The 26,720-nt window shown below is 34.0% G+C and overlaps 1 protein-coding gene across 3 annotated transcripts in view; it reads left to right on the top strand.

The window, feature by feature from the left end:
- LOC131153182 (uncharacterized) overlaps window positions 1-16,789 on the top strand; it is a 31,274-nt gene extending 14,485 nt beyond the window's left edge. The window contains exons 3-5 of one of the 3 annotated variants that reach the window (XM_058105315.1): window positions 2,079-2,471; window positions 9,236-9,371; window positions 16,564-16,789. In XM_058105315.1, coding sequence (XP_057961298.1) covers window positions 2,079-2,471; window positions 9,236-9,364 — 522 coding nt within the window. In that variant the 3' untranslated portion in view covers window positions 9,365-9,371; window positions 16,564-16,789. Of the gene's footprint in view, window positions 1-2,078; window positions 2,472-9,235; window positions 9,834-16,563 lie in introns of those variants that run through there. The other 2 variants (XM_058105314.1, XM_058105313.1) reach the window with 2 other exon arrangements.
- The last annotated feature ends 9,931 nt before the right edge of the window (window positions 16,790-26,720 follow it).

Raw genomic sequence — 26,720 nt, 5'->3', positions numbered from 1 at the left:
GCTCAACATTAACATTATTAGTTATATCATTGAAGAGTTAACATGCATGAACAGTGCCTACCAACAGTATTTTTAAAATTTATGTTAACCCTTTTGGGTTACATATTTGCATGTGTAAGTTCTGTTTTCTTAATGCTGAGTTAAAAACAAATTGAATTCATGATCTTTAGCTCTAGGGCACCCTTAATTTGTGTGCGCACACACATGTGGTATATATCCTGTAAATAGTCAGCTTCCTCAATTGGTTTCAACAACCTAGTTTGCATAAGTACATGGAGTATCTTGAATCTTAATTTGTTGAATTAGTTGTCCATTTCTGCATATGCAAGTCTTCTTCATATAAATGTTCTCTTGTTCATTTTTTAAGGTTTGGTTTTGGGAAAAGATATGAAGTACTAATTTTATTTTGCATCAAACAGCATATTACATATTCATCTTGTACATACATTAAAAAAAATAACATACTGCAATTAATTGAGCTGCTAGTGAATTAACATTTTTCTTGCGTAATCATAGGTAAATTTAGTAGAGGACTCTACATTTTTCTTGTTTACCATGCATCAAATGCAACATATTTCAACTATTTATTATTGGTAAACAAAATCCAATATGTTGAAAACTAATGCCCTCCAAGAATGTCCCAGAAAGTAATACTATAGAAAAATATTTTATACTTGCACATACATATTATAATATCATATTAAGGGCAGCCTGGTGCATAAAGCTCTCACATATGCAGGGTCTGGGGAAGGGGCGGACCACAATGGGTCTATAATACGTAGCCTTACCTTGCATTTTTGCAAGAGGCTATTTCCACGCCTCAAACCCGTGACCTCTAGGTCACACGGCAACAACCTTACCGTTGTGCCTAAGCTCCCCTTCATAATATAATATTATATATAATATAATAAGATATACACTACATAAATAAAAATAATAATATTTATATTATAACATCATTGAATATAAATATATAATAATATTTTTAATATGAAATATTTTAATCATTATTATTAATATTTATATTTATAATATATGTAATAATATTATAACACACAAAAAGTAATAGAATAGTATTAAATTGTAGAATACTCTGATATAATTGTGGTTATTATTATTTATAACCTTAAAATAAAATAAAGATTAATTATTAATGTCATTAATAAAATATATAATAATAAATATTAATAATAATATATAAAAAAGAATAAAATACTATTATGTAATAAAATATAATTCTATGGTAGTTGTTTTATAATATTATTATTTTATATTAAATAATAAATTATGTTATAGTGTTATAATATATGATATTTTTATTTACATGTAATAAATTACATATTAAAAAATTATATTTATAAAATATAAGATAAAATATAATATTAATAATATAGTTAAAAAATAATAATAATAATAATAAAATATAATAAAATACAAAATGCAAACTATAATCAAGTACATAATTATCAAAATGATTTTATTGTAAAAAATAATTTATTATAAAGATTGATAAAATAATAGTATCAGTATGTAATAATTACATATTTATAATGTTATTATTCCATATTTAATTAATTGAATAAATTTTTTATATTGTAATGACATAATTGATAAATTTAATTCATTTTCCAATTCCTATGTTTATATATAGTTATATACCAACTACCATAATACAATTTCGATTTTGATTCCTTGCCGAACCTAACATGAGAGAGGAATCTGACATTCCGTTTATGATTCTAGTGAATTCCAATTTCAATTCCAACTGTGAACCAAACGCTACCTTAATACTCATTCCAGTGTAAAACTGGTGGAATTTTCTATTCTTTAATAAAAGGAATGCTCATTTCAAAGAATCTTGATTCCAATCTTACGTTAACTAACCAAGCAATGGATTAAACCGAGGCTGGAATTATGATTCTATTCCAGCCCCTACTCTTCCTAACAACATGAACCATTAACTTTTGGTACATCTGCTTCAGTCACTTGGATGGATACGCATTGAACTTTCTGGCTGAAATTTACTATTAAACAATATTATGGCTTCATGCGAGTGTTAATAAATGATAATTTTTCAGGTATCCTTGTTGCTGCTGCAAATTTATAAGCCACCCATTTTGGTGTGTGTTCTTAATGAGGTTCTGGCATTATTGATTGGAGAAGAGCCATCAAGCATGCCTACAATTGTAGTCCCATGTCTTTTTTCCGCATCAAAGCTTACGTGGAAGACTAGAAACTCAACATTAAATGTCAGTAAAGCTTCACTTTATGGAATCCAGGTAGGTGCCAATACAGACATCACAGAGTCCATGATTACCAAAACCCAGATCCCACCATCATCGTTGCAGATCTATGATGAACCAATAGCGTGCTTTCTTCAATTAGTCCGTGTCTTGAAGGTGCCTGCTTTTATTCTGATTGGACAAAGAGGTCAACATCTATCTGGTAAAGCTTTAGGAGAAGAGCTTGAGGTATTTATTCTTCAATTACTTTCATCCAACACAATTATTATTGTTAAAATTGCAAAAGAGAGATAGAAGTTAGATTTATGTATTCAATAGGATTTGGAAATGATATAATATTTGTTTCAATATTTGCATTTGTTCTTTATAGATTTTATCCCAAAAAACTACGTTTTAGATTTATGTATTCAAAATAGGATTTGGAAATGATATAATATTTGTTTCAATATTTCCATTTGTTCTGCATAAATTTTATCCCAAAAACTACATGACAGAGTGTGAAGAGTAGGGTATGAGTACATTTTTATGTTGTTGTACCTTCACAACCCATGCAGTCATATTTTGCCACTCACTCCCATCTCCTCATTTTTGCTTCTTTGTTCTGTCGGCACTTTCACTATTCATTCTTTCAAATGAAAGGCTATAAATATGCCGCTATTTTCATCGTATTTTTTTCCCTTGATGGTTGCTAAGCAAATTACGGTTGCATTGTCCTGTTCAAAGCCTAGTTAAATACGAGGGTGGTAGTAGATAGACAACCAGTGTACAATGCATCGTGCTCTGCATACAAATAACTAATGAAAGAGATTGCAAACCTAACACTTTTACGGACTTAGGGCTCAATGGACTTGAGCTGAGAGTATGTAGTTGGTTAGCAAATGCAACTAAAGGCTATTGCTTCAGACAAATTAGTGCTCTTTCGTTTTTCTCTGTGTAGCATTTGGAGCAAACATACATGTGAGCAAGCTTTGCCATTTGAAAAGAGATGGTGCATGACTACATGTGTAATTGATTAATTGACAATTGTGGTATCAAGTTAGTCTACCTTTTACCTTATTTCCTTGAATGCACAGAAAATCTTATAGTATACACACACACACACACACATATTGTTAAGCATCCACTTTACATAAAGGCTTAAGTTATTAGGTAGTGGGCCAACAGTGTATATCAAGCTTTAACACGTCCCCGCACGTCCATCTAATTGCACGTAGAGAGAAAAACAATCAATAAATGACACCCATGTTGGGGAATGAGATAATTTTTAGCTTCCAAACAATAAATGAGGGCGACAAGACTAAAACCCAAGACCTATTGGCAACGCACTAATACCACGTTAAGCAAACCTTTACCAAAAAGTTTAAGCTATTAGGTTGTGGGCCAGCAATGTACATCTAAGCTTGAACCTATATAAAGCTGAAGTTCATGCCGAATGAGAATGAGCTTCCGCTACATCAGTTTTTTTATTTAATAATGTGTGCAAATAAACTTTATCACATGTTCTCTTATTCTTAAATTATGTTAATTGAACCATTCCTCATACCCTTATTTGTAAAAGCCATTAATGCATTTTTTCCTCGTGCAAATTTGTTCTGATTTACAAGACATTCAAAACAACTTTTGGATCAAATTTTGATGTCAAGAATGTTATGATATCTAGTTAAATATATGCATTTTTAACAACTTTCTATTTTCAAGAACAACTCGCACTCATTTGGATTTCAAGTTAGAACATGAACACCATATGTACATTTTGTGCAACAGCCCTTCCTATCTGATAGAAAAGGATCCCAAGATCTTGAATCAATCTTTTTTGGGATCGCAAATCCCAAGTTTTTCTATGAAGAGCGGATCTAATTGTATTAGTGTCTATAATTGATTTCTTCTGCGTATACTAATCGATTGGGCCTCATTGGTAAGTGCCACAAGATCTTGCGCACTGGAACCCATGGTTATGCACCCGAATCCGTTAGTATGGATCATTTTTTTTTTCGAAGTGAAATCCATGCACTAAGCGTTTTTCCACCGCAGATCTTTGAAATCAGAAATATATACATTATTTTTTTTTTAATAACTTTATATAAGACTTTAACAATTAATTATTAAATTTTATCAGACAATAGTCATTAAATACATGCACTCTGCCTGTGTAGTACTAAATGCTTGAAAGATCTCTGCATGTAGTCAGTCCGAAGCCCAAATCAAGGAGTAGGATTGCGTTAGGTAGCTAATAGCCAACATAAAACTTGTCAAATTTGCATAATATGAATCCTTGCCGATTATTCATTGGGGCATCCTCTACAAGTGACGTGCTACACTCGTACCATTTGGGTGAAGTGAAAAATGGACAAGGGTGGGCTAGGACGGGTCATTCTAGATCCGAGGGTTAAGTAGGTAGGGAAGAAAGCTAGAGAAATCAAAAATCAGGTTTTGAACTTCGGTACATTGGAAAAGGAAAACGTAAAAATGGGTTGGAATCATTGTCGGCAAAGACCTAAAAGATAATGTGGTAGGTGTTAAAATGGTACTAGATAGGATTATAAAAATCAAGATAGTTCTAGGCTTGGAGATAATAAATGTCATTAGTGTGTATGTTCTCCAACTAGGCGTAGTACAAAACCTTAGTCAATTCTAGGAAGATATGCATAGTATTATACAAGGGATACTAGGGGCTGAAGAATCATTTATGAAAGCTGATTTGAATGGATGTGTTGGAAAGGACAATAAAGGTTATGAGAGGATACATGGAGGCCATGGATATGGGGATAGAAATGAGCCAAGTGATGCAATTTTAGATTTTTCCATGTCCTACAATTTGGTTATAATGAATAATTGCTCTAAGAAAAGAGAACACTTAATAACCTTTAAGAGTGGACAAAATAAAACTCTTACATGTTTTTCTTAACTAAGAGGGGGCTTCATTTATCATGCAAGAATTGTAAAGTTTTCTAGGTGAAAGTTTGACTACACAACGTAGGGTTCTAGAATAATAGTGTTAGGTATTTCTATTTAGAAATGTAAGAGAAAGAGCAACATAAATCAATGCAAGGGGGCTAGGTGGTGGAGGCTGAAGGGAGAAAATATAGTAAAATTTAAATATAAAATGATCGAAAAGGGTGATTGGATAATTGGAGATAAGGTAGATGCAAACTCTTTGTGGAATAGGATGACTAGCTGTATAGAAAAGAGAGCAAAAGAGATTTTGGGTGAATCCAGAGGAAGATTCTTGGGCAATAAAGAAAGTTAGTGGTGGGATCACGATGTCCAAAATACTGTAAAGACAAAGATTTGGTATAAAACATGACAGAATTGTAGAAATGTAAAAAACCTTGAAAGTACAAAGAGGCAAAAAAAAAAAAAAAGCAAAAAAGACCATTAGTAATGCTAAACATAGAGTTTATGATAATTTATATGCTAGACAAGATACAAAAGAAGGGAAAAGAAACATGTATAAACTTGCTAGAGCTAGAGAAAGAAGGGGCAAAGATTTTGGTAATGTAAAATGTATAAAAGATGAGAATAACAATGTCTACTCACTATATCTTGGTTAAAGAAGAAGATATAAAAGAAAGGTGGTGTCATGGTGGAGATACTTTAATGAGTTGTTTAATGAAAACCAAATTGAAAGTTAGAACTTAGGAGTGACAAATGAGGAAAAGACAAAAAGTATGATTTTTTATTTTTTTTTTATTTTTATTTTTTCAAAATTAGAGTTATTGAAGTGAAGATGGATTTAGAAAAGATGAAAAGTGAGAGATTTATAGGATCGGATAAAATCCAAATGAAGTCTGGAAATATTTAGGTAATGGAAGTATATGGTTAACTAATCTATTCAACACTATTATAAAAAATTAAGAAAATGTTGGAGAAATGAAAGAAAAATACATTAATACTTGTATACAAAAATAAAGGTGATATTCACGAAATCAAACTTATGAGTCAGATTAGAGACGAGGGTCTCAAAGTATTAATTTGATTTTATGCCTTAGGAGATCGACAACAAAAGCCATTTATCTTCTAAGGTGAATGGAAAAGTTTACGAAAAAGAAAAGGGTCTTGCATGTCATTTTTATTGACCTAGAGAAAGCCTATGATAGAGTATATAGGGAAGGTTTTTGGTGGGTTCTAGAAAAGAAGGGAGAATGCAGTAGATATATTGATGTCATTAAGGATATGTATATAATCAAGTAGCGGGTAGCATTAGGACTACAGAAGGGCAATACAGAGAATTTTTAATCCAATAGGTGTACAAAATGATCTATTTTTTGAGCCCATATCTTTTCGCTTTAGTGATTGATGAACTCATTAAAAATATTCAAATTGAGATCCTATGGTGTATGTTTTTAGTAAATGATATTGTTTTGATTGATGAAAGTAGGAGTGAAGTAAAATCTAAGTTAGACATTTTAGGATTATTAGGAATAAGATAGAATATATGAAATATAATTTCAGCCACATAAAGAGGAATATTGGAGATAAGATTAATCTTGATAATCAAGAATTAGTAGCACAAGTAAATTTTGATACCTTGGATCTATTATACAAGTGGAATGAGAAATTGAAGAGGATGTAATACATAGAGTTAAAACAGGTTGGATAAAATGGAAGGTAGCTTCGGGCATTGCTCTGTGACCGTAGAATACCCTTAAAATTAAAAGGAAAGTTCTATAGGACAACTATAAGACTAGCCATGGTCTACGGATTAGAATGTTGGGCAACTGAGAAACAACATGTCTACAGAGTAAAAGTTGTTGAAATGAGAATGCCAAGGCAAATAAATGGTATTATATTAAAGGATAAATTAAGGAACAAACATATTCGTAATAAGTTAGGCATAGCATTGGTAAAAGATAAGATAAGAGAAGGCCGATTTAGATGGTTTGGGCATTTGAATCACAGGTCAAGCAGTGCACTAGCAAGGAGGAGTGAGTTAGGTATTGTTAATGGAGCTAGAAGGGATAGAAGTAGACCTAAAATAACATGGAATGAGATAATGAGAAAGGATTTAATAACTCTTAAGCTAGTTGAGGAGAATGCCCTCGATCGTGCAAGTTGGTGGAAAAGGATTCATATAGCCGACTCCACCTAGTGGGACTTAAGGCTTGCTGTTGTTGTTGCAATAATTCTTCCCCATACTCTCCATTTCTATTAACCCAAACATCTCTTTATTTTCTCATTAATCAAGTTAATTCTTTTCGGGAATCTTTAGTTTTTACTACTATCCTTCCCATGCATCCAACTTTTGTCTCTCTCGCTTAAGTTCTTATGCATTAACACCATCAATTATTTCTCCCTGTAGCTTTCTCTCTCTCTCTCTCTCTCTCTCTCTCTCTTGCATATGGGAAAATGTTTTTCTAAATTTCCTTGGTTCATTGTCAACATTTTGGGGTATTCATTTGAAGTATATTTTATTTTGTTGTACATGATGCATGCTCTATCATAGAGTTGATGTGCTATTTACTAAAATAATAGGGTAAAAGACATTCACCTCCCCAAAAGTTTGGCAAAAAGACAAATACTTTCCCCGAGGTTTCAAAAATATCATAGACCTCTCCTGAGGTTTGCCAAAAAGACACAGACCTCTCATAAAAAACTTGTCTTTTTGCAAAATACAAGAGAAAGTTTGTGTCTTTTTGACAAATCCTAAGGGAGGTCTTTGGAATTCTTGAAACCTTGGGTAGGTCCCTGAAATTTTTGAAATTTCAAGGGAGGTCATTGTCTTTTTGCCAAACCTTAGGGAAGGCTATTGTCTTTTGACCTAGATAATATTGACAATTCAAACCAAAAGGCCAAACAAATTATTGAAGTGCTGACCCTACAGTAGTTAGAACAAGTTTGGTAGTGTAAAAGAGAAGGTAGAGGTGTATTGGAATTCAATTTGTCCATTTTTGTTGCACATTCCTAGATGGTGCTATGAGGTTTCATAGCCTGCTTGGTGGCTGAAACATATCTTTCTTGTATATATATTGTATGTGTTCTAAGAATGCCTGATAAAACTTCTTTTCCTAAATGCCGGAAGAAAAGTGAGCTACTTATTTTTAACATTCTATTACATGTCACGTTCTCTTCTTGTGAATAAATCAATAAAACTTCTGTCGCTGTTAAATTATTTGTAAATAATGAAAGCGACGTTAAATTTCTGAAAGTATAGTTTAATACTGTTGATCTGTTTGAACTGGCATTGAGACTTAATGACATCTGATATTCAATCATGTGTGTTCCTTATATTGAAGCCACCTTGCATGTTTTGGCAAAAAGCTGGCAAAAATTAGTGAGACTTCTGCAGCACCCAAAAATAGATGGGTTCAATTGACAATGTTTTCTGAAGAGAGCTGGTTCACATGACTTCAATCCAACCTGATTGTATCAAAAGTCGAGTTTCAGTGATACTCTGGCTCAACTGACTTTAAATCAACTCGATTATACGTTTATCTTGATTAATTCTGATTTACAGTCTCTCTGAGCAGGGTAGACTCAAAAGGTTGGGTTGGCGTTGATCTCAACTTTGAGCACTCACTTGTGCAAAATGCACACCCAATCCTTTGCCAGCTCTAATTAGCTAGATTATATTACCTATTCTCTCTGACTTGTGCGTATGACAAAATGTGTTTCTGGTGTAAGAAAGTAAGCAAGTAAATTAAAGTTAACTTGACCTTGACGGATTTGAGGGTGTAAGTCAACATCAAACTGCAGTAAAAATGTGTAATTTAAAAAATGTCAAGGGATCTAAGTGAAATTTTTGGAGAGGCTTTTACTAGATTTGTAGTGAGTTCTATGGTTCCTACAGTTCTTGTCAAATGCCAATATGAAAGACCTTGAATGCCATCGCCAATAGCTGACAATTTTTTTCTAAAAATTTTCAGTTCATGCTCTGCAAATGAAAGTAGTTTAATTTTACTTCTTTTTTTTTTTTCCTTTTTGTAATATTTAGCCTTTTTAAAAAAATGAAAATTGAAACTACATTTAGCTTCTGCGGGTGGTTTCTTTTGCAGATACTTTATGAGATTGGAGAACTGCTTGCAAGCACCTTTGACTTGCGCTTTTTGAGAGAAAGAGTCATGTGCAATCCGAGGGACAAATCAAGGGATGTTGAGGAGCCATGGCGTGCATTATATGGATGATTCTCAGGTGATTCTGAGCACTTGCCTGATAGTTATTCTACAATATGATGCATCATGTTTGGATAGATAGAGGCTTATGCGTGTCAGGTTTTTTTTTTTTTTTTTATATATCAAGATTTTCTGGAGGTAAATATTCCAAGCAATAGTTGAAAGATTATGAGGGAGGGATGCTTTAAGTCATGTTAGGTTTTCATCAGTGGATCCTTTGTAGACACTTCATCAAACCTTGGCACTGTCAATCCAAGAGGATCATCCTTACGAAATAGGATGGAAAATGGCTTCCTTCTATTTGCCTTTTTCTTTATAAAACTGGCAGCACAAGGCAATTGCTCTCTCTCTCTCTCTCTCTCTCTCTCAGTGATTGGTGATGTCTTGATTCACTTTAGATTGTTTATTGACTTGGATTATATGTTGTATTTTTCTTGAAACTCTGGTTATTTAATTGAACAATGGCCTCATCTGATCTGAATCCTGCACCACAGCCTGCTTGAAGAAGGATGTTTTAGCTTTGATTCGATCAATGTTTTTCCGTTTTAGTATTTTAAGTAAGAGATTTATCTAATGCCAAATTAATTCCTCCATGTAGGATTTTAAACTTCTCAATCACAGGATACTATATTATTTGTTTGGATTCACTTAAGTCATGTAGGAATTAGAATCCACGAAATTAGAGTTCACACTAAAATATACCTCCCATTTTGTGTAACAAGACATTTTTTGATTGGCTTCAAATTGTGGAGGAATAGTTGCTTGCAAGTATTTTTATAGGTTATGTTTAATTCAAAGCCAATCATATGTCCATTTTGGTTTGGTATTACATACATACATACATACATATATACATACATACATACATATATACATACATACATATATATATATATATATATATATATATATATAAAGAAAATTTTCGTTTCGTGTAAAGAAGAAACTATATTTTTTCATGGTGGTTGGGAGATGTTATGTGTGTGTTACACATTATTTATTCTCATTTTTTTTTAAATGTCTAATTGTAAATAATTTGGAATGGTTACAAATGTTAGTGGATGGTTTAATTTAAAGATATTATTTTAAAATTATTATTAATATATCTTTTTTTGAGTATTTGATTTTGAGCTAAGCTTTTTTAGATTTCTACTATTGTATGTTGAAAATTGCCAGTTTTTAATTGAAGATAGAGATTTACTCTTCATTTGATAACGTAATCCTTTGAGGAGTTGTTGGGGGGAAAAAACATCGAATTTTGAGCATGTGGTGAAAAGAAATAAAAAAGAGCTTAAAAGTTTGAAATGACCTCGAAAGCATTAATAATGTATTGGCAAATTCTTAATGTTTGAGAAAAAAAAAATCAAGGACATCAAAATTATCCATTTAAAATAAAAGCAAGCTCTTAAAAAACAGCAAACACATCTTGGAGCTTTTTATCCAAAGTACAAAGACCTATTTGTTGTAACCAACCGAATTACCAAATATGATTTAGTTGACAAAATTACGTGCAAAACTGATAATTGTGCTAATGAATACTTATTTGTTGGAAACAAATACTTATTCTTTGTTAGATATTAGCTTAATAAGTTAATCTTATGAACTTTGACAACTATTAGTGCTTTCATTTTTTTTACCTCAGTTATTGGCACCTTAAAGCAAAATTTAAAGGCTTTATTATGAAGAGGGGGTTGTAAATGTCAGTTGGTGAAAAGTCTATAAACCCCTTATTGAGAGTGGTATGGGCACTAAAAGGCTTGGTAAGATTTGCGAGGCCTATGACATCAAACTCCTTTACCTAATTTGTTCTTCCAGTCCTTTCATCTTGGTAAATTGGCTACTGTGTCTGCAAAGTTTGGAGACGTAAGTGTTGGGCTATAAAGCCACCCACTACAACACTACTACTTGGAAAGAATTCTAAGGGCTAGAAAATTTGCCACCCAAACCTTCATAATGAACATTGGCCATGGCAAGAAAACCTTCATATTGAACATTGGCCATTGGTCCCTTCACTAAGAAAGCAATTGTAAACCCTTGAGGTGTTTCTCTTCCCTTATAATGCCTAGGTTTCAAACATTATGAGAGAAGGCACTTGGTAGTAACCAAGAAGAAACTTCATTCAATCTTAGTTTCCCTTTTTACCCTTCCCCTCTACCACAGAAGAAAATTCCATTAAAACCGATGACTATTCTAGCTACCTAAACTCTAGCCCGTACCTCATTAGAGAGAAAGCCCTAATCGTATCATGGCTTGTTGCTATTTGGTTCAAATTGCATCCTGAGGCCCTTCATAACTTCATTGCTTAATTGGCTACCTATGATTCTATACAAACTTGCAAATGAAAAACTAATAAGAGTACCAACCTTCTACCCACCAATACATTGAATAAGAAATCATGCATAAATTTTTTTATTGCAAATTTTCTAATCAACTTTACACTATGGTCTCCTCCCAATTGAGAATTCCTTGCTTTTTTCTTCTTAGGAAGTGAGCTCACTTGGCTCACCATTTTGGGTAATGGTGCTTCTCAATCCTCACCAGAATTGGTTGGATTCTGCCTTTACAACCTAAAAACCTTCTACTTTTCTATAACATTCTATTGAATATCAACAACCTAATAGTTAAATTCCTTACAGATATTGGAGACTAGAAGGAAAAAGTTCTCCATATTTGATTTATGTTGTTTTGTTATATTTTCTTTTATGTTTCTTTCTTTTTTTTATCTTTTCTTTTTCCTTTTGAGCTAACAAAATTTTTCTTACCTTCTCCTATGAAAAAAAAAGAAAAGCAACTTATTGCTTTTGGTATAAATTTATTATTTTAAAAGATTTATAAAATTTTCAAAATATTTTTTGCTTTTCATCTATTTGTAGTAACTATAATTAGAAAATTTTGAATCCATTTGGTTTAGTTCCAGTTATAATTCTAATTTTTTTTTAAAATTCAAGTAATTTAATTCATTTCTGATTATACTACTATGTAGAACACTCCTTAGTGATAAGGTTGCAATTGTCATAGATGTTAGCTCCAACTTCTTTTTTTTTTTTTTTAAGGAGTAAGTTTTCATTGTATTTTTTTAATGAAGAAAATAATTATATTTTCACCAATCAATTATTTTCATTCTTAATTTACCAAGCATGCCTATGACACTTTTAAAAGGCAAATTTGGTGTTGTGTACTAACTATTTTTTTATTTTTTTATTTTTGTTTAATTGAATTGTTTTCTTCTAAAACAAATTGCTTACATACTTTTTTTATTCCAAGATATTTATTTATACATAAAGTACATGCATAGGAAAGGAATTACAACAAATAGATATGTATTAATTATTGATATTTTAAAATATTGTTTTAGTGATCAAAGTTTTTTGAAATTAAAATTTTAACTTGCACTTATATAGTGGAAATTTTAAAATACAGAGTATGCAAAGATGATAACAAATAAGATAATAAAATTGTATTTGAATTAGTTTTCATACAATTACTATGTAATATTATTTAGCTAATATTTATTTCTTATTAAATTCTATATTCTTTCAAAAAAAAAAAAATTTTAAACTCCTTTTAATACTTTTCACATTAAATCTTTATCTAAATTTTCATCAATTTTTCCAAATTGTTATGATCCTAAATTATAATTTTTAATTAAATAATATTACTTGTGCAATGCATGAGGATGTGCTAAAATAAATGAATCATTGGGGTGGGGGTGGTTTGGTTGGAACTTAAGTGTAATAAGAGGTGCATTACATGCTTCCAATATTACAACAAAATTATAAGATGAGCTAATTTATGTTCCACTAGTAAATTAATATATGGCTGTCTTTCTATGCTTTACAAGAATAATGTATGTTTGAGGGGAGAAAGCGTTATTTGTAAAAGAGAAGGGAAACAAATTTAAGATTGTTTTAATTGTAAGAAAATATATTTTCAATATATATGTATAAATATATATAAAATTTGATTTGCTATTATGCATTTAATACATGTGTATATGTGTTTGATAAAAAATTAAACACTCTTTAAAATTATGATATGAATTTAGATGGATTGGCAATGAATAAATTGTGGATGAACTTTTTATGCTAACTGTTAGAGATACAAAGATACGGATTGTGAGAAGTCATTGAAGAAATGAGAAAGAGGGAGGTGAAGAGTCTCAAATTAGAAGAGGGAAGGAGAGATGGAGGGAAAAGAACGCGGGAAGAAAGAAATGAGAAAAAAAAAAATGAAGAGAGGGATAGAAGGCACTAGACCTATTTAGCACTGGGCTAGTTGTATAAAGTGTGTAAATTGGTTAAGAGATGTTGTACAAGATAGCTTGTACCCTTGTTTATACTCCCTTGAGGTCAAACTTACATCAATTCTGAGGCTACAAATCATAAATTCAAGTTATAAATCTGAATAATAAATTTGGTCAATTTCTAAATAAACATCTAATTATAATAGTTGACAAATACATTATTGTATCTTATATTAATGCTTGCCCAATGCTTATTTGCCATGTTGCTAGGCAATCCAAATGATTAGGTGACATTTGTTGCCTGATGACTGCGCGATCTTCACCCCCTGTTTGGTCACTTGTGATCTCCACGGATGGTTGAGTGATGAGTACCTCACCTAGGCGATGTCCCCTTTTCATCATTAATATGAATTGACAATAGTTCGTTTGTTGATTTGGTAACCATCGTCGCTTTACTCCCCTTTGTTGCTAGGGCAGCTACTTGATAATCCCAGGTTGCCTAAGTGATAAGTAATTCACCAGACCCAAGCAATTTTCCTTTGTGAGTCTTCAAGCGATTTCTCTAAGAAGGTTTAGGGTTTAAAGTTTTAAGTTTAGGGTTTAAGGTTTTAGGGTTCAGGATTTAGGGTTTAGGGTTTTGGGTTTTAGGGTTTAGTTTTTTGGGTTTTAGGGTTTAGGGTTTCGGGGTTTAGGATTTTGAGATAATGTTTAGGGTTTTGGGTTTAGGCTTTAGGATTTTAGGGTTTGGGGTTTAGGGTTTAGGATTTTAGGGTTTTAGGGTTTATGGTTAAGGATTTATGTTCAGGGTTTAGGATTTGAGGTTGATTTAGGGTTTAAGGTTTTGGAGTTTACAATTTATGTTTAGGGTTTAGGGTTTATGGAAGCTCTCTTCTTCTCCTTCTCCTATTTTTCTCCCTTGGCTTGCAATGTCAGTTCTATTAAAAACGTTAAACACATCCTAGAGGCCTTTTTATCTAGTTAAGTACAATGGCCTTGTTGTTGTAACCAACAGAGTTACCAGCCATGATTGTACACCCTCAGTTAACAAAATAACCTGCAAAATAAACTGATAATTGGATTAACAAATACTTATTCATTGGAAACTAGTACTTAACTTGTAATGACGCGAAGAATAATGGTATTAAAATAATAATAAAAAAAAGGAATTGGAAACAAGAACAGAAGGAGGCAGTCGACGACATTGTATTTTGGATGGGATAATCCCGAGGAATTTTCAGCTCCTCGTCGATGAACACAAGGGACTTGTCGACGAGGGTATAAGAGGAGCTCGTCGACGAAGTTACTAAGAGAGGATTTGTGGAAACTTGAAATTCGTCGACGATTGTTGAAGTTCGTCGACGAACTTTCTACAGGACTCATCGACGAGGTGACATGGTTCGTTGACAAATCCCGCAGTATAAATAGGGTTAAATGTGATTTTCAGTCCATTTTCTTGCGTAGAAACCATCTCTCTCTCATCCTTCGGTTCTTCCCCCTTCTCTCTTCGATTTCAGACCGGATTTTCACCGGTTTGAGGATTTAAAGCCACCACGATGCTCTTGGGGAAGTTCTCTACAAGTCTGTTGGAGCGGCTCATCGGTGGGGCTGAGTTGGGAAACCATTCCAAATCCAAGGTAAGACTTTCTACTCAATATTTGAATTCTTGGCAGTTGTAGAAAGTGTAGTACGCATAAAAATACTGAACTTTAGTTTTGAGGAATGTTATTTTTAGGGTGTTGAGTAGGGAACCCTGTGGGTGCAAGACAGATTTTCTTAGGGGGCTTTTCAAGAATCAGGTAAGGGGATAAATTAAGTTAGTATTTTATGAAAAATATGTATATTGTTATAGCATTTGATTTCAGGAAAATAAATATATTTATATATGATTTATATTTGGGAAAATACTGTTGAAAATGATGGTATGTTAATGCGAAAAACCTGTTAGTGCGACATGAGTAGAAATTGTTATGAAATACTATTTTCTGAGAATGTGTTAATGATACGGATTTTTATAATGAAAAATCGGCGTACGGACTGAGATTTTTATATGTTTTGCTAGCATACGGGCCGTGCTATGTGTATGATTTGTCAGCGTACGGGCTGAACTATGGATATATTTTACCGGCATACGGGTCGTGCTATGGATGTGATTTGCCAGCATACGGGCTAAGCTATGTATATAATTTGTCGGCGTACGAGCCGAGCTATGGATATGATTTGCCAACGTACGGGCTGTGCTATGATATGATTTGCCAGTGTATGGGTTGAGATATGGTAAAATGTGAAATACTGAGGTACGGGCCGATGATTTTCATGATATACATATATATATGCAAAATAATATGATTAATTTGATAATTAATGATATGAAATATCCATGTATCACATTTTCAGTATATGTTATACAATATCATAACTGAGTTGGCTTGGTCTAGGCTAGCACTTGCACGGTACCGTTGCTATGCGTCCATGGTCATCATGATCATGATATCTGTGTTAAAGCTGCTATACGGAGTGGTGTGAGATTAGATGGTTGATGTGGTTTTTAAGAAGCGTGTGAGCGCCCCTAGTGTATGGACTAGGTATGGAAGACCCATCAGACTTACAGACTATACTATTGACTTGGCAGTGGTCGGCCAACCATGGCAGTGGTCGACCAACCATTGTTAGATCCTGCCTTCGGGCCACACAACCCAGTCATGTAGGGGTAATACATGACAACAGCCAGTTAACCTACCAAGAATATTTTTGTATTATTATTATATGAGATGAAATATGTTTATGAAAATGTAGTAGTTCTGTCATGTTTTGATGATATATATGTTTTCCCATATTTGACATAACAGTTCATTGAATATGTTCTATATGGTATATGTATAACACGGAATACTCATGTTGCCACACACTGGTATTAGTTTATTTCCCTTACTGAGAGATGTCTCATTCCAAAATTTTATAAACTTTTCAGGAGCCCCAGATAGGAGAGCGGGAAAAGCCCTGCTGATGTAGTGTTGTTTGTTAGCCCTCTTTGAAGGGTAAGTTTTAGTAAGGACAGTTGGATTTTGTTGGAAATGTCCCTAGATCTTGTTTTTGGGATGTATATACTGAAATACAGTGGATATAGTGACTCTAGTATTTATGATAATGTGATGAATGTTTTCGTATTTATAATATTGTGATTGTATGTTTCCTGCTGCTTAGGCTTTCATTATGTGTTCTGATGTATCCCTGGTATTCATAGGTCCGGGTGGATTATGATCTGCTGAGTTGGGTTTTGTGATTTGTAATATGGAAAAAGAAAAAAAAAAATATGAAAATTAAGCAGGTCGTTAAATAACTTTTGTCGGATATTAGCGTAATAAGTTAATCTTATGAACATTGACAACTATTGGTGCTCTTCATTCTTTTTACCCTCCTTAGTCATTAGCAACTTAAAGCAAACTTTAAAGGCTTTCTTCATGAAAAGGTGGTTGAAGGGTTGTATTGTCAGTTGGTGAAAAGTCTATAAACCCTTTACTGAGAGTGGTATGGGCATTAAAAAGCTTAGGAATATTAGCCAGGCCTATGCATCAAGCTTCTCTGCCTGATTTGTTCTAGCTACATGCCTACAAGGTTAGATACAAAAGAGTTGGGCTATAAAGCCACCCACTACAACATTACTACTTGGAAAGAATTCTAAGGGCTACAAACGTTGCCACCCAAGCCTTCAAATTGAACATTGGTCATGGCAAGAAAACCTACTTATTCTATAACGAGTGGCACGCATTTGGTCCCCTCATTATAACAAAATCATAAGATGAGCTAATTTATGCTTGATTAGTAAAGCAATATATGGTTGTATTTCGTGTATAATGGGAGAAATTTTTATTTCTAAAAAAGAAGGGAAACCAATTTAAGATGATTTTAATTGTGATAAAATATATCTTAAAATATATATATATATTTATTTTTTTTGGTTTGCTATTGTGCATTTAAAATATGTATATATATGTGTTTTGGAAAAAAAATCAAACACTTTTTAAAATTATGATGTTGGATTAGTGGTGAATGAGTTGTGGATGAACTCGTTATGCTAATTGTCAGAGATGCAATGATAGGAATGGTGAGAATTGTAGAAATTGTAGAAGTAATGAGAAAAAAGGGAGGTGATGAGCCTCAAATTAGATGAGAAAAGGAGAGACATAGGGAAAAGAATGAGGGAAGAAAGAAGAAAGAAATAAGAAAAAGAAAAGATTAAAAGAGAGAGATAGAAGACACTATACTTTTTTAGCACTCAACTAGCTGTAATATTGTAACAACCCCAAAAATGGATATAACTGATTATTTACTTTAACGCACTACCTTAGTTTTGGTGATTAAGCTACATATATAAGATATGTATACACTCTCCCATTTGATTAAACAATATATTTAATAAAATAATACCAGCCAATTCACTCCACTCCCAACCTCACTCATAGATATGAATAAAATAATTTATATATATATATATATAACATAAATTAATCACTTGTCCTTTCGTGAACCCCACGTCTTATGAAAACCCATCTTCTTGTTTGATAAAATATTTTAAAATAAGGCCCATATTAAATACATTATTTAATCACTCCCACATGCATGCCCCTTCATATATATTATATATATAATAGAAGATACGCATATCCACTCCCTCATTTGATTAAATAATGTATTTAATATGTAAAATAATATTGCCGACATTTCCCCATTCATTATATAATAAAAATACATATACATCAGCTTACGCCCATCCCTTCATTCACACTGTAAGCCCCACTAAATATTAAACAGCCACCTCCCAATTATTAAAAAAAATGAATATATATTATATAAATATACACCGTCACCCCTGAATTATATATGCCGCTTCGCTGTCACTCGCCTACACTCACTATGCACGCACCATCTGTTAGGATCGAAGGAGCATATGGGTGGCCTTGATACTCATGAATGAACACCAACTTGACCCAAAAACTTAAGTCTATTGAGTCTTGGACCCAACCATGTATATACGTTCCCATCATCCACTCAAATTTTCCAACGTGAGAGAAGCTCACAAGTGGAATTCTTAACAATCTTCCCCTCACTTGTGAGTTTCAACTGCTTCCCTTTGAATAAAAAGTGTCCCTCTTATGGAAGTAAGTTCAATTCCCCAACAGTTGCTCAAGAAGGTGTTAACTCTACGAGTCCAATCTTGTTTTGATAATGACAAATCACTTGGTATTTGATCTGTGCATTGAGTTTGTGTACAGGACCCATATTAACCATACATGGAAAGATAATAAGTTATGGATGCAGTCAAGTAAAGCCTACAAATCGTGGAAAACATCTTGAAACTTAAAGAGTATGAGAATCAAGATATAAGCGGCAAAGTTCAAGAAACTCTTGGGAATGGGTATTTAGAGCTTATGTATTTACATTGGTATATGATTTATTTTAAAGCTCATTATAACATAGAATAATTTAAGACTCATGCATTTCATGCACATCATTAGGAAACTCTCATGGACTTTGAAATGCTTTCAAAATCATGAAAAATATATTTTATGAAAGACCCAAGAAAAGAAGCCAAGCAGATTTTTTAGTTAAAAATGAAAATTTGAGAAAATGGTGAGTTCGGTCGCCTGAACTCAAATCTCAGTAGCCTGAAGAATTTCTTCAGTTGCTTGAAGATTAAGTTCAGTCGCCTGAAAAATTAAATGGAGAAGACAGAACTTGGCCAAGACTCTTCGATCGCCTAACCTTGGAACCTCAGGCGCCTGAAGTTCACACTTCAGGAGCCTGAAGTCGAGTTCGGTTGCCTGAACTCGCGGGAAAGCCTAAAAATCAGCTCTTTATTAAAAAGACACGCAAAGTATATTATTGATCCAATAGCTAAGATTAATTCTAAGGGTAAAATAATATATATTATAACCCTAGAACACAAACTAAGGGACACAACAAGAAATACATACTTCTTATTGCAAGATTTGAACCCTAGAGCCGATTTTCTGCACTTCAATCTTCTTCCATATTTGTTTAGGAAAATCTCTACTGAAATCAAAAGAGCATTCATTCATCCAACTAAACTTTGATCCAGTATTAAGATTTTATTGTAAACACGGTTCGGGTTGTGAACCAAGTGTGAGGAGGAAGTTGTACCTCTTGTGAGCAGCGGATAAGGAGGGAGTTGTACCTCTTGTAAGCAGCGGTTTGTAAGGGAAGTTCCGTCCCACTTTAAGAAGCAGGGTTATTAGTGAATCCTTGAGTGGTTGCTCAAGGCGAGGACGTAGGCCAAGTCGGCTGAACCTCGTAAAATCGCGTTTGTTATCTCTCTCACTTTTACTCTTTATTTTCCGCATTGTATTTAAATTGAGGATATTGCATGCATAGATAGGATTGCCACACTCACACAAAATTGAGCAACTAGAAGCATTTGGTGAACTTATAAGAAGTGTGTGAAAGAATATTAAGTGGTTTAAATTATTTTTTTTAATATCTAATTCACCCCCCCTCTTGGGACTACACCTTAATCAACATTTTGTATTAGAGCAAGTTTACTTAGGCTTGATAGTTAATTTGTAAAACGATTACATGGCACACATTGGTGTAACTCCATTTGGTGAGGGACACTCATCCACTAGACCACACATTTTCTATGGTGTAAATTACACCTATTGGAAACGTAGGATAAGCATATATCTACTGAACGTAGATTGGAAAGTTTGGAAAATTGTGACTAAGGGAAATCACATTCCCATGAAAGTAATTGATAAGACTAATGCACCTAAAACTGAAGATGAATATACCGAAGAGGATTGGAAGTCAGTTCAAATTAATGCCACTACCATGAATATACTCTTCTGTGCACTAGATGTCAATGAATTTAATAGGGTAATGGCATGTAACTCAGCTAAAGAAATTTAGGAAAAATTAGAAGTTACATATGAAGGCACTAAGGAAGTAAAGGATAGCAGAATAGACATGCCTACTAGTGAATATGAAGCATTTAAAATGACGATTGATGAATCCATACAATCCATGTACACTAGATTCACACACATCATTAACTCTTTAAATGCTCTTGGAAAAACTTACCCCTCTTATGAGTTGATTAGGAAAATACTCAAGGGATTACCTCCAGTGTGGGAAGCAAAAACTACTGCAATAGCAGAATGGAAAAATCTCAAGGAGATGTTAGTGGACAAACTCATTGGATCACTCACCACCTATGAGCTGGCGATAAACGAGAGGAAAAATGAACAAAGCAAAGCTAAGAAGGTCACTGCACTTAAGGCATCATCAAGCTACTCAAGTGAAGGAAGCGATTCCGAAACAGATGATGACATGGCCTTACTAACAAAGAAGTTCGGAAAGTTCTTAAAGAAGAATAAAAAGTTGAACAGAAAATTTCGGAACTCTAAATTAGAAAGAGGAGAGCAAAGCATGAAGAAAAAGAAGGAAGATCCATCAACATGCTACAATTGCCGAGAAGTTGGACACATCAAGCCCGAGTGCCCCAAACTCATGAAAGTTTCAAGGAAAAAGAAGAAGGCGCTGAAAGTCGGCTGGAATACACACAACACTAGCAACTCAGAATATGAATCCAGCGACGACGAGGTTGCCAATCTATGTCTAATGGCACATGATGACTTTGAGATTTGCTTAAGAACCACTTCTTCAAAAGATAGATGGTATATGGACAGCGGATGCTCACGTCACATGACCGGAGACAAATCAAAATTCACATCCTTCACACTTAAGGATGAAGGGTTTGTTACCTTTGGAGATAATGCTAAGGGAAGGATCACAGGTGTCGGTAAAGTCGGTAATGATTCCACACTCATTATTGATGATGTTTTATTAGTTGAAGGTCTAAAGCACAATTTATTGAGCATAAGTCAACTATGTGATAAAGGGTACAAAGTATCATTCGAACATAACAAGTGCATAGTTGAACACAAAATTGATAATAAGATACTGTTCATTGCTAAACGACATGAAAATGTATACACCACAAGTTTTGATAACCTAACTTTAGAAAGTGTAACATTGTCACACCCTGAACCCTGAAATGGGACCCAGGGGTGAATTAAGTAACCTAACCTGTCTCTGTATCAATATAAAACATACATGATACCATATATAAGAGGGTCCGACCCCGTGGGGTAACGGATGCCCTATATACATACATACAATACATGTCCATACTCATCAATATACGCAGCGAAATACGGTCTTTCTTTACATCAAACTGTACCATACCAGAGTCTATACCATACAGGGTTAAACATACCTACAAATACCATACATACCACGGGTGTCTACAAAATCCATCAGGATAACCCGGTTACAAAATTCGTACCTATTAGGTACTAATAGTAGCTAAACACACCCCCCCGCTTCTGGATGCTAGGATGCTAGTTTCGGCTACCCGAAGGACTTGAAAAACATTTGTATATATATTCGGGGTGAGACACCTCTCAGTAAGGGAGAAAACAGGTTATATCAATGTGTGGCATACTAGTGTCATTTTCATACTTCATAACACATACATACGATACAGTTTGAAACACATACGTACAGTTTCAAAACAAGTTCCATACATTCCCATACAATTCCATACAGTTCTAGTATTTTCACAAAACCATTCCAGTTCATACAATACTCAAATACATACATACATACATATGGTTAGTGTCGTCACACTACTCACAACTGCACAAGTCACCTAGTCTCACAACGGTTACGTTCCAACACATTAAACTACGAAGGTTTCCGACTCAGACCCAATAGTGAGTCCATTGCTACATATGCAACTACATAAGGTCACCTGGTCTAACCCCAATTACGTTACCATGTGCAAACTACGCTGCATCAACCTAGGTCCACTGTGGTCCGTTGCTACATTCGGTGACCAACCGAATCATACTCGTGATATTTCGCACCCCGGATATAGAGCCGACCACTCTTGCCCACAGTAGTTAGCCATTACAGGGCACAGCGTACGGTAGTTAGCCGCCCCTAGCCGATTTTCACAAAACCTAAAATTACTTTGGAATTCACGTCCCTATACATTTCAGTGTACCGTAATAAGCCGCCACATAGCTGTTTTTCACAAATACCTGGAACAACATACAAACATACACACATACCACACTTATTTGGTTTAATTTCAAGTATACAGTTTATGCAAATATGGATTACGGTCACCTCAATAATACAATTTAAATAACATAAACGGTTTTCCAATCAAATAAGAGATGATACCCGAAATCCCCAATTTTCCCAAAAACTATAACCCAAAAATCCCGTGTTTTCACCTGATAGATTTCCTCAAATAAGTAGTCAAAACATACATATGATTGTAGCCTACAGGCTTACCGATCCTGATTTCAAAAATGAACTAATATAAACAGAATCCCCTTACCTCAATCCGAAACCGAACCATGAACTCTACGGCCCTCAAAACTACGAACCGAGACTCCGAAATCTACAAACCACAATACTAAACATGCTTATAATCCATACTACTACACATATACCGAATCAGAAATGAAAACCGAGCCTTACCTCGATTTTGGCCCGAAACCCAAAAATGCTCGAACCAAGATTCCGATCCACAGAAGTTGTAGAGAATCCCTCCACAATCCTCGTGGTAACCTCAGATTTCTGATTCTATTAATGATCGACTAGGAAATCTAGAGAGAGAGAGAGAGAGAGAGAGTTTAGAGAGAGAGAGAGCAGAGAGAGAGAGAGTAGAGAAACTTAATGAAGAAGAAAAGTAATTTTCCTTTTATACCCCCTTTGACCCGCCTAATTTTCGTCGACGAAAAGTACCTTCATCGACGAAAAGTCAAGGATTTCGTCGCAAATGTCGGTAGCCTCGTCGACGAAGTCTGATATTTAAACTTTTCCAGACCTCTTGGCTTCTCTTCGTCGATGAACCTCTGAATTTCGTCGACGAAAAGTCTACTGCCTTCGTCGACGAAATCTGGTTTCGTCAACAAAATCTGCAGAAATTCCTTTTTCTATTTTCCGGATTCTTACAAACATGCTTATCTTCTATGAATGAAATAAGTTGAATTTAGCATAGGAGACTAGGACACGCAAACATGGATTTAATTTCAAAATTAGTTAAGAAAGAATTAGTTAAGGGACTGAACAAGACAAAATTTGTGAAAGATAAAATCTGTGATGCATGCCAACTAGGAAAACAAGCAAGAACAAGCTTTAAGAAGAAGAAAGAGATCTCTACTACTAGGTCACTTCAAATGCTGCACTTAGACTTATTTGGACCAAACCAAATTCAGAGTTTAGGAGGAAAATCATACGCTTTTGTCATAGTTGATGACTTCTCAAGATACACATGGGTACTATTTTTAGGTCATAAAGATGAAGCATGTGAGAACTTTATTAATCTGTGAAAGAGAGTACAAAATGAAAAGGGATACACAATTACCAAAATTCGAAGTGATAGGGGTAAAGAGTTTAAAAATCAAGGCATGGAAGACTATTGCAACTCATTAGGAATTGGCCATAACTTTTCAGCTCCTAAAACACCACAACAAAATGGGGTAGTTGAAAGAAAGAATAGATTTATACAAGAAATGGCTAGAACTATGCTTAATGAACTTAGATTACCCAAATACTTCTGGGCCAAGGCTGTGAATACAGCCTGCTATGTACTAAATAGAGTTCTAATTAGACCATCACTTAATAAGACTCCTTAGGAGTTATGGAATAGCCATAGACCAAACATATCATATTTTCATGTTTTTGGCTGTAAGTGTTTTGTGCTTAGAGACAATGAACATTTAGGAAAATTCGATGTAAAATTTGATGAAGGTATCTTCCTAGGGTATGCCTTAGATAGTAAAGCCTATAGAGTATATAATAAATGAACATTAACGGTCATAGAATCTATTCATGTAGTGTTCGATGAGACAAATCCCTTCTCCAAAAGAATTAATGAAGATGAACCTGAATTAAACAAGGAACTAAAAGAACTATCAATTGAGAACGATTCAAAAAAGAAAATTGAACTTAGAGAACCATCCATTGAAATTGAAGAAACTACAGCTGAGATAAATGCACCACCCAGAGAATGGAAATACATAAAAATCATCCCATAGATCAAATAACAGGTGAACCATTACGTGGATTATCCACTCGCTCCTCTCTTAGGAACATGATGAGTCATTGTGCATTTTTATCACAAGAAGAACCTAAGAATGTGAGTGAAGCTATAGAGGATGAATCTTGGGTGCTATCCATGCAAGAGGAATTAAATCAATTTGAAAGAAATAGAGTATGGACGTTAGTTCCCAGACCAGAGGATAAGTCAATCATAGGGATCAAATGGATATATAAGAATAAGAAAGATGAAAATGGAATAGTTGTGAGAAATAAGGGTAGATTAGTAGCTCTGGGATATAACCAAGAAGAAGGTATAGATTTTGAAGAAACATTTGCCCCTGTAGCTAGGATGGAAGCCATACGAATGTTATTAGCATACGCAGCTCTTAAGGATTTCAAGCTATATCAAATGGATGTGAAAAGCGCATTTTTAAATGGCTACATAAATGAGGAAGTGTATGTAGAACAACCCCCTGGATTTGAAAACCATAAGAACTCAAATCATGTTTATAAACTCACAAAGGCCTTGTAGGTTTAAAGCAAGCTCCTAGAGCTTGGTATGAAAGGCTAAGCGTTTTTCTATTAGAAAATGGATTTATAAGAGGAAAGATAGATACAACCCAGTTCATAAAGGCTAAGAAAGATGATATTCTCCTAGTGCAAGTATATGTAGATGACATCATTTTTGGCGCTACCGATAAAGAATTGTGTAATGAATTTGCCCATACAATGCAAAATGAATTTGAGATGAACATGATGGGTGAACTAAATTTCTTCCTAGGACTTCAGATTAAACAAGCAAATCATGAAATATTCATAAATTAATCAAAGTATATTAGAGACCTACTCAAAAAGTTTAACATGGAAGACGGAAAAATACTAGGTACACCTATGAGCACTTCATTGAAATTAGATAAAGATGAACAAGGTATACCAGTAAATGTCAAACTATATCGTGGAATGATAGGTAGCTTGTTATACCTAACTGCCAGTGGACCAGATATAATGTTTAGCATATGTTTGTGTGCAAGATTTCAGTCTGCTCCAAAAGAGTCTCACTTGCTAGCTGTTAAACGTATACTTAGATATTTGATAGGAACCGTGGACATTGGGTTATGGTATCCTAAACACACATCATTTGAGATTCTTAGTTATTCAGATGCTGATTATGCAGGTAGTAAAGTGGATAGGAAGAGCACTAGTGGTACTTGTCACTTCTTAGGACACTCCTTGGTCTCTTGGTTTTCCAAGAAACAAAATGTAGTCGCTCTTTCCACAACTGAAGCTGAATACATAACGGTAGGTAGTTGTTGTGCTCAAACGCTTTACATGAAGCAACAATTGAAGGATTTTGGATTAAGCTATGAAACAATGCCCATAAGATGCGATAATACGAGTGCAATAAATATCTCAAAGAATCCCATATTACATTCACGAACTAAGCACATAGAAATACGACATCACTTTCTTTGTGACCATGTACAAAAAGGGGATGTAAGACTTGAATTTGTATGCACAGATGAACAATGGGCCGATATATTCACGAAATCACTTTCAGAGGATAAATTTATACACATTAGGCGTGACTTAGGTCTATGCGTAGTCGAGAGGTTGCTTAGAATCGTGTTAGATGATATAATTCAAGGGGAGCAACATTTCTTACGACTAAATCACTTGGAAGTACATATTATTAATATTTGGTATCAACATTTTGACACATTTAAAACCTTAAGATCTCTAAGGGCAGAAGAACATAAGATTGCGTCTACTCATACTTTATTTGTTTACACCTTTTTGTTGATGTCACAAGGGGGAGAAAATCTGGAAAAAGTCAAAAATAATAACATGGAAGCATATTTCATATTTTATTTAGATTATGAACATGAGCATATTGTCATTCGTTGAATATTTGATGCATTAATTGAGGGGGAGCCTTTAGTTGGGCGTAACCCATTATATAGTTTTGCTCGTGCATTTGTCATCATCAAA

This window comes from Malania oleifera, chromosome 4, assembly GCF_029873635.1.
Source record: "Malania oleifera isolate guangnan ecotype guangnan chromosome 4, ASM2987363v1, whole genome shotgun sequence".
NCBI lineage: Eukaryota > Viridiplantae > Streptophyta > Magnoliopsida > Santalales > Ximeniaceae > Malania > Malania oleifera.
Note: the sequence above shows the minus strand (reverse complement) of the source record. Positions and strands in the feature narration are given on the sequence as shown.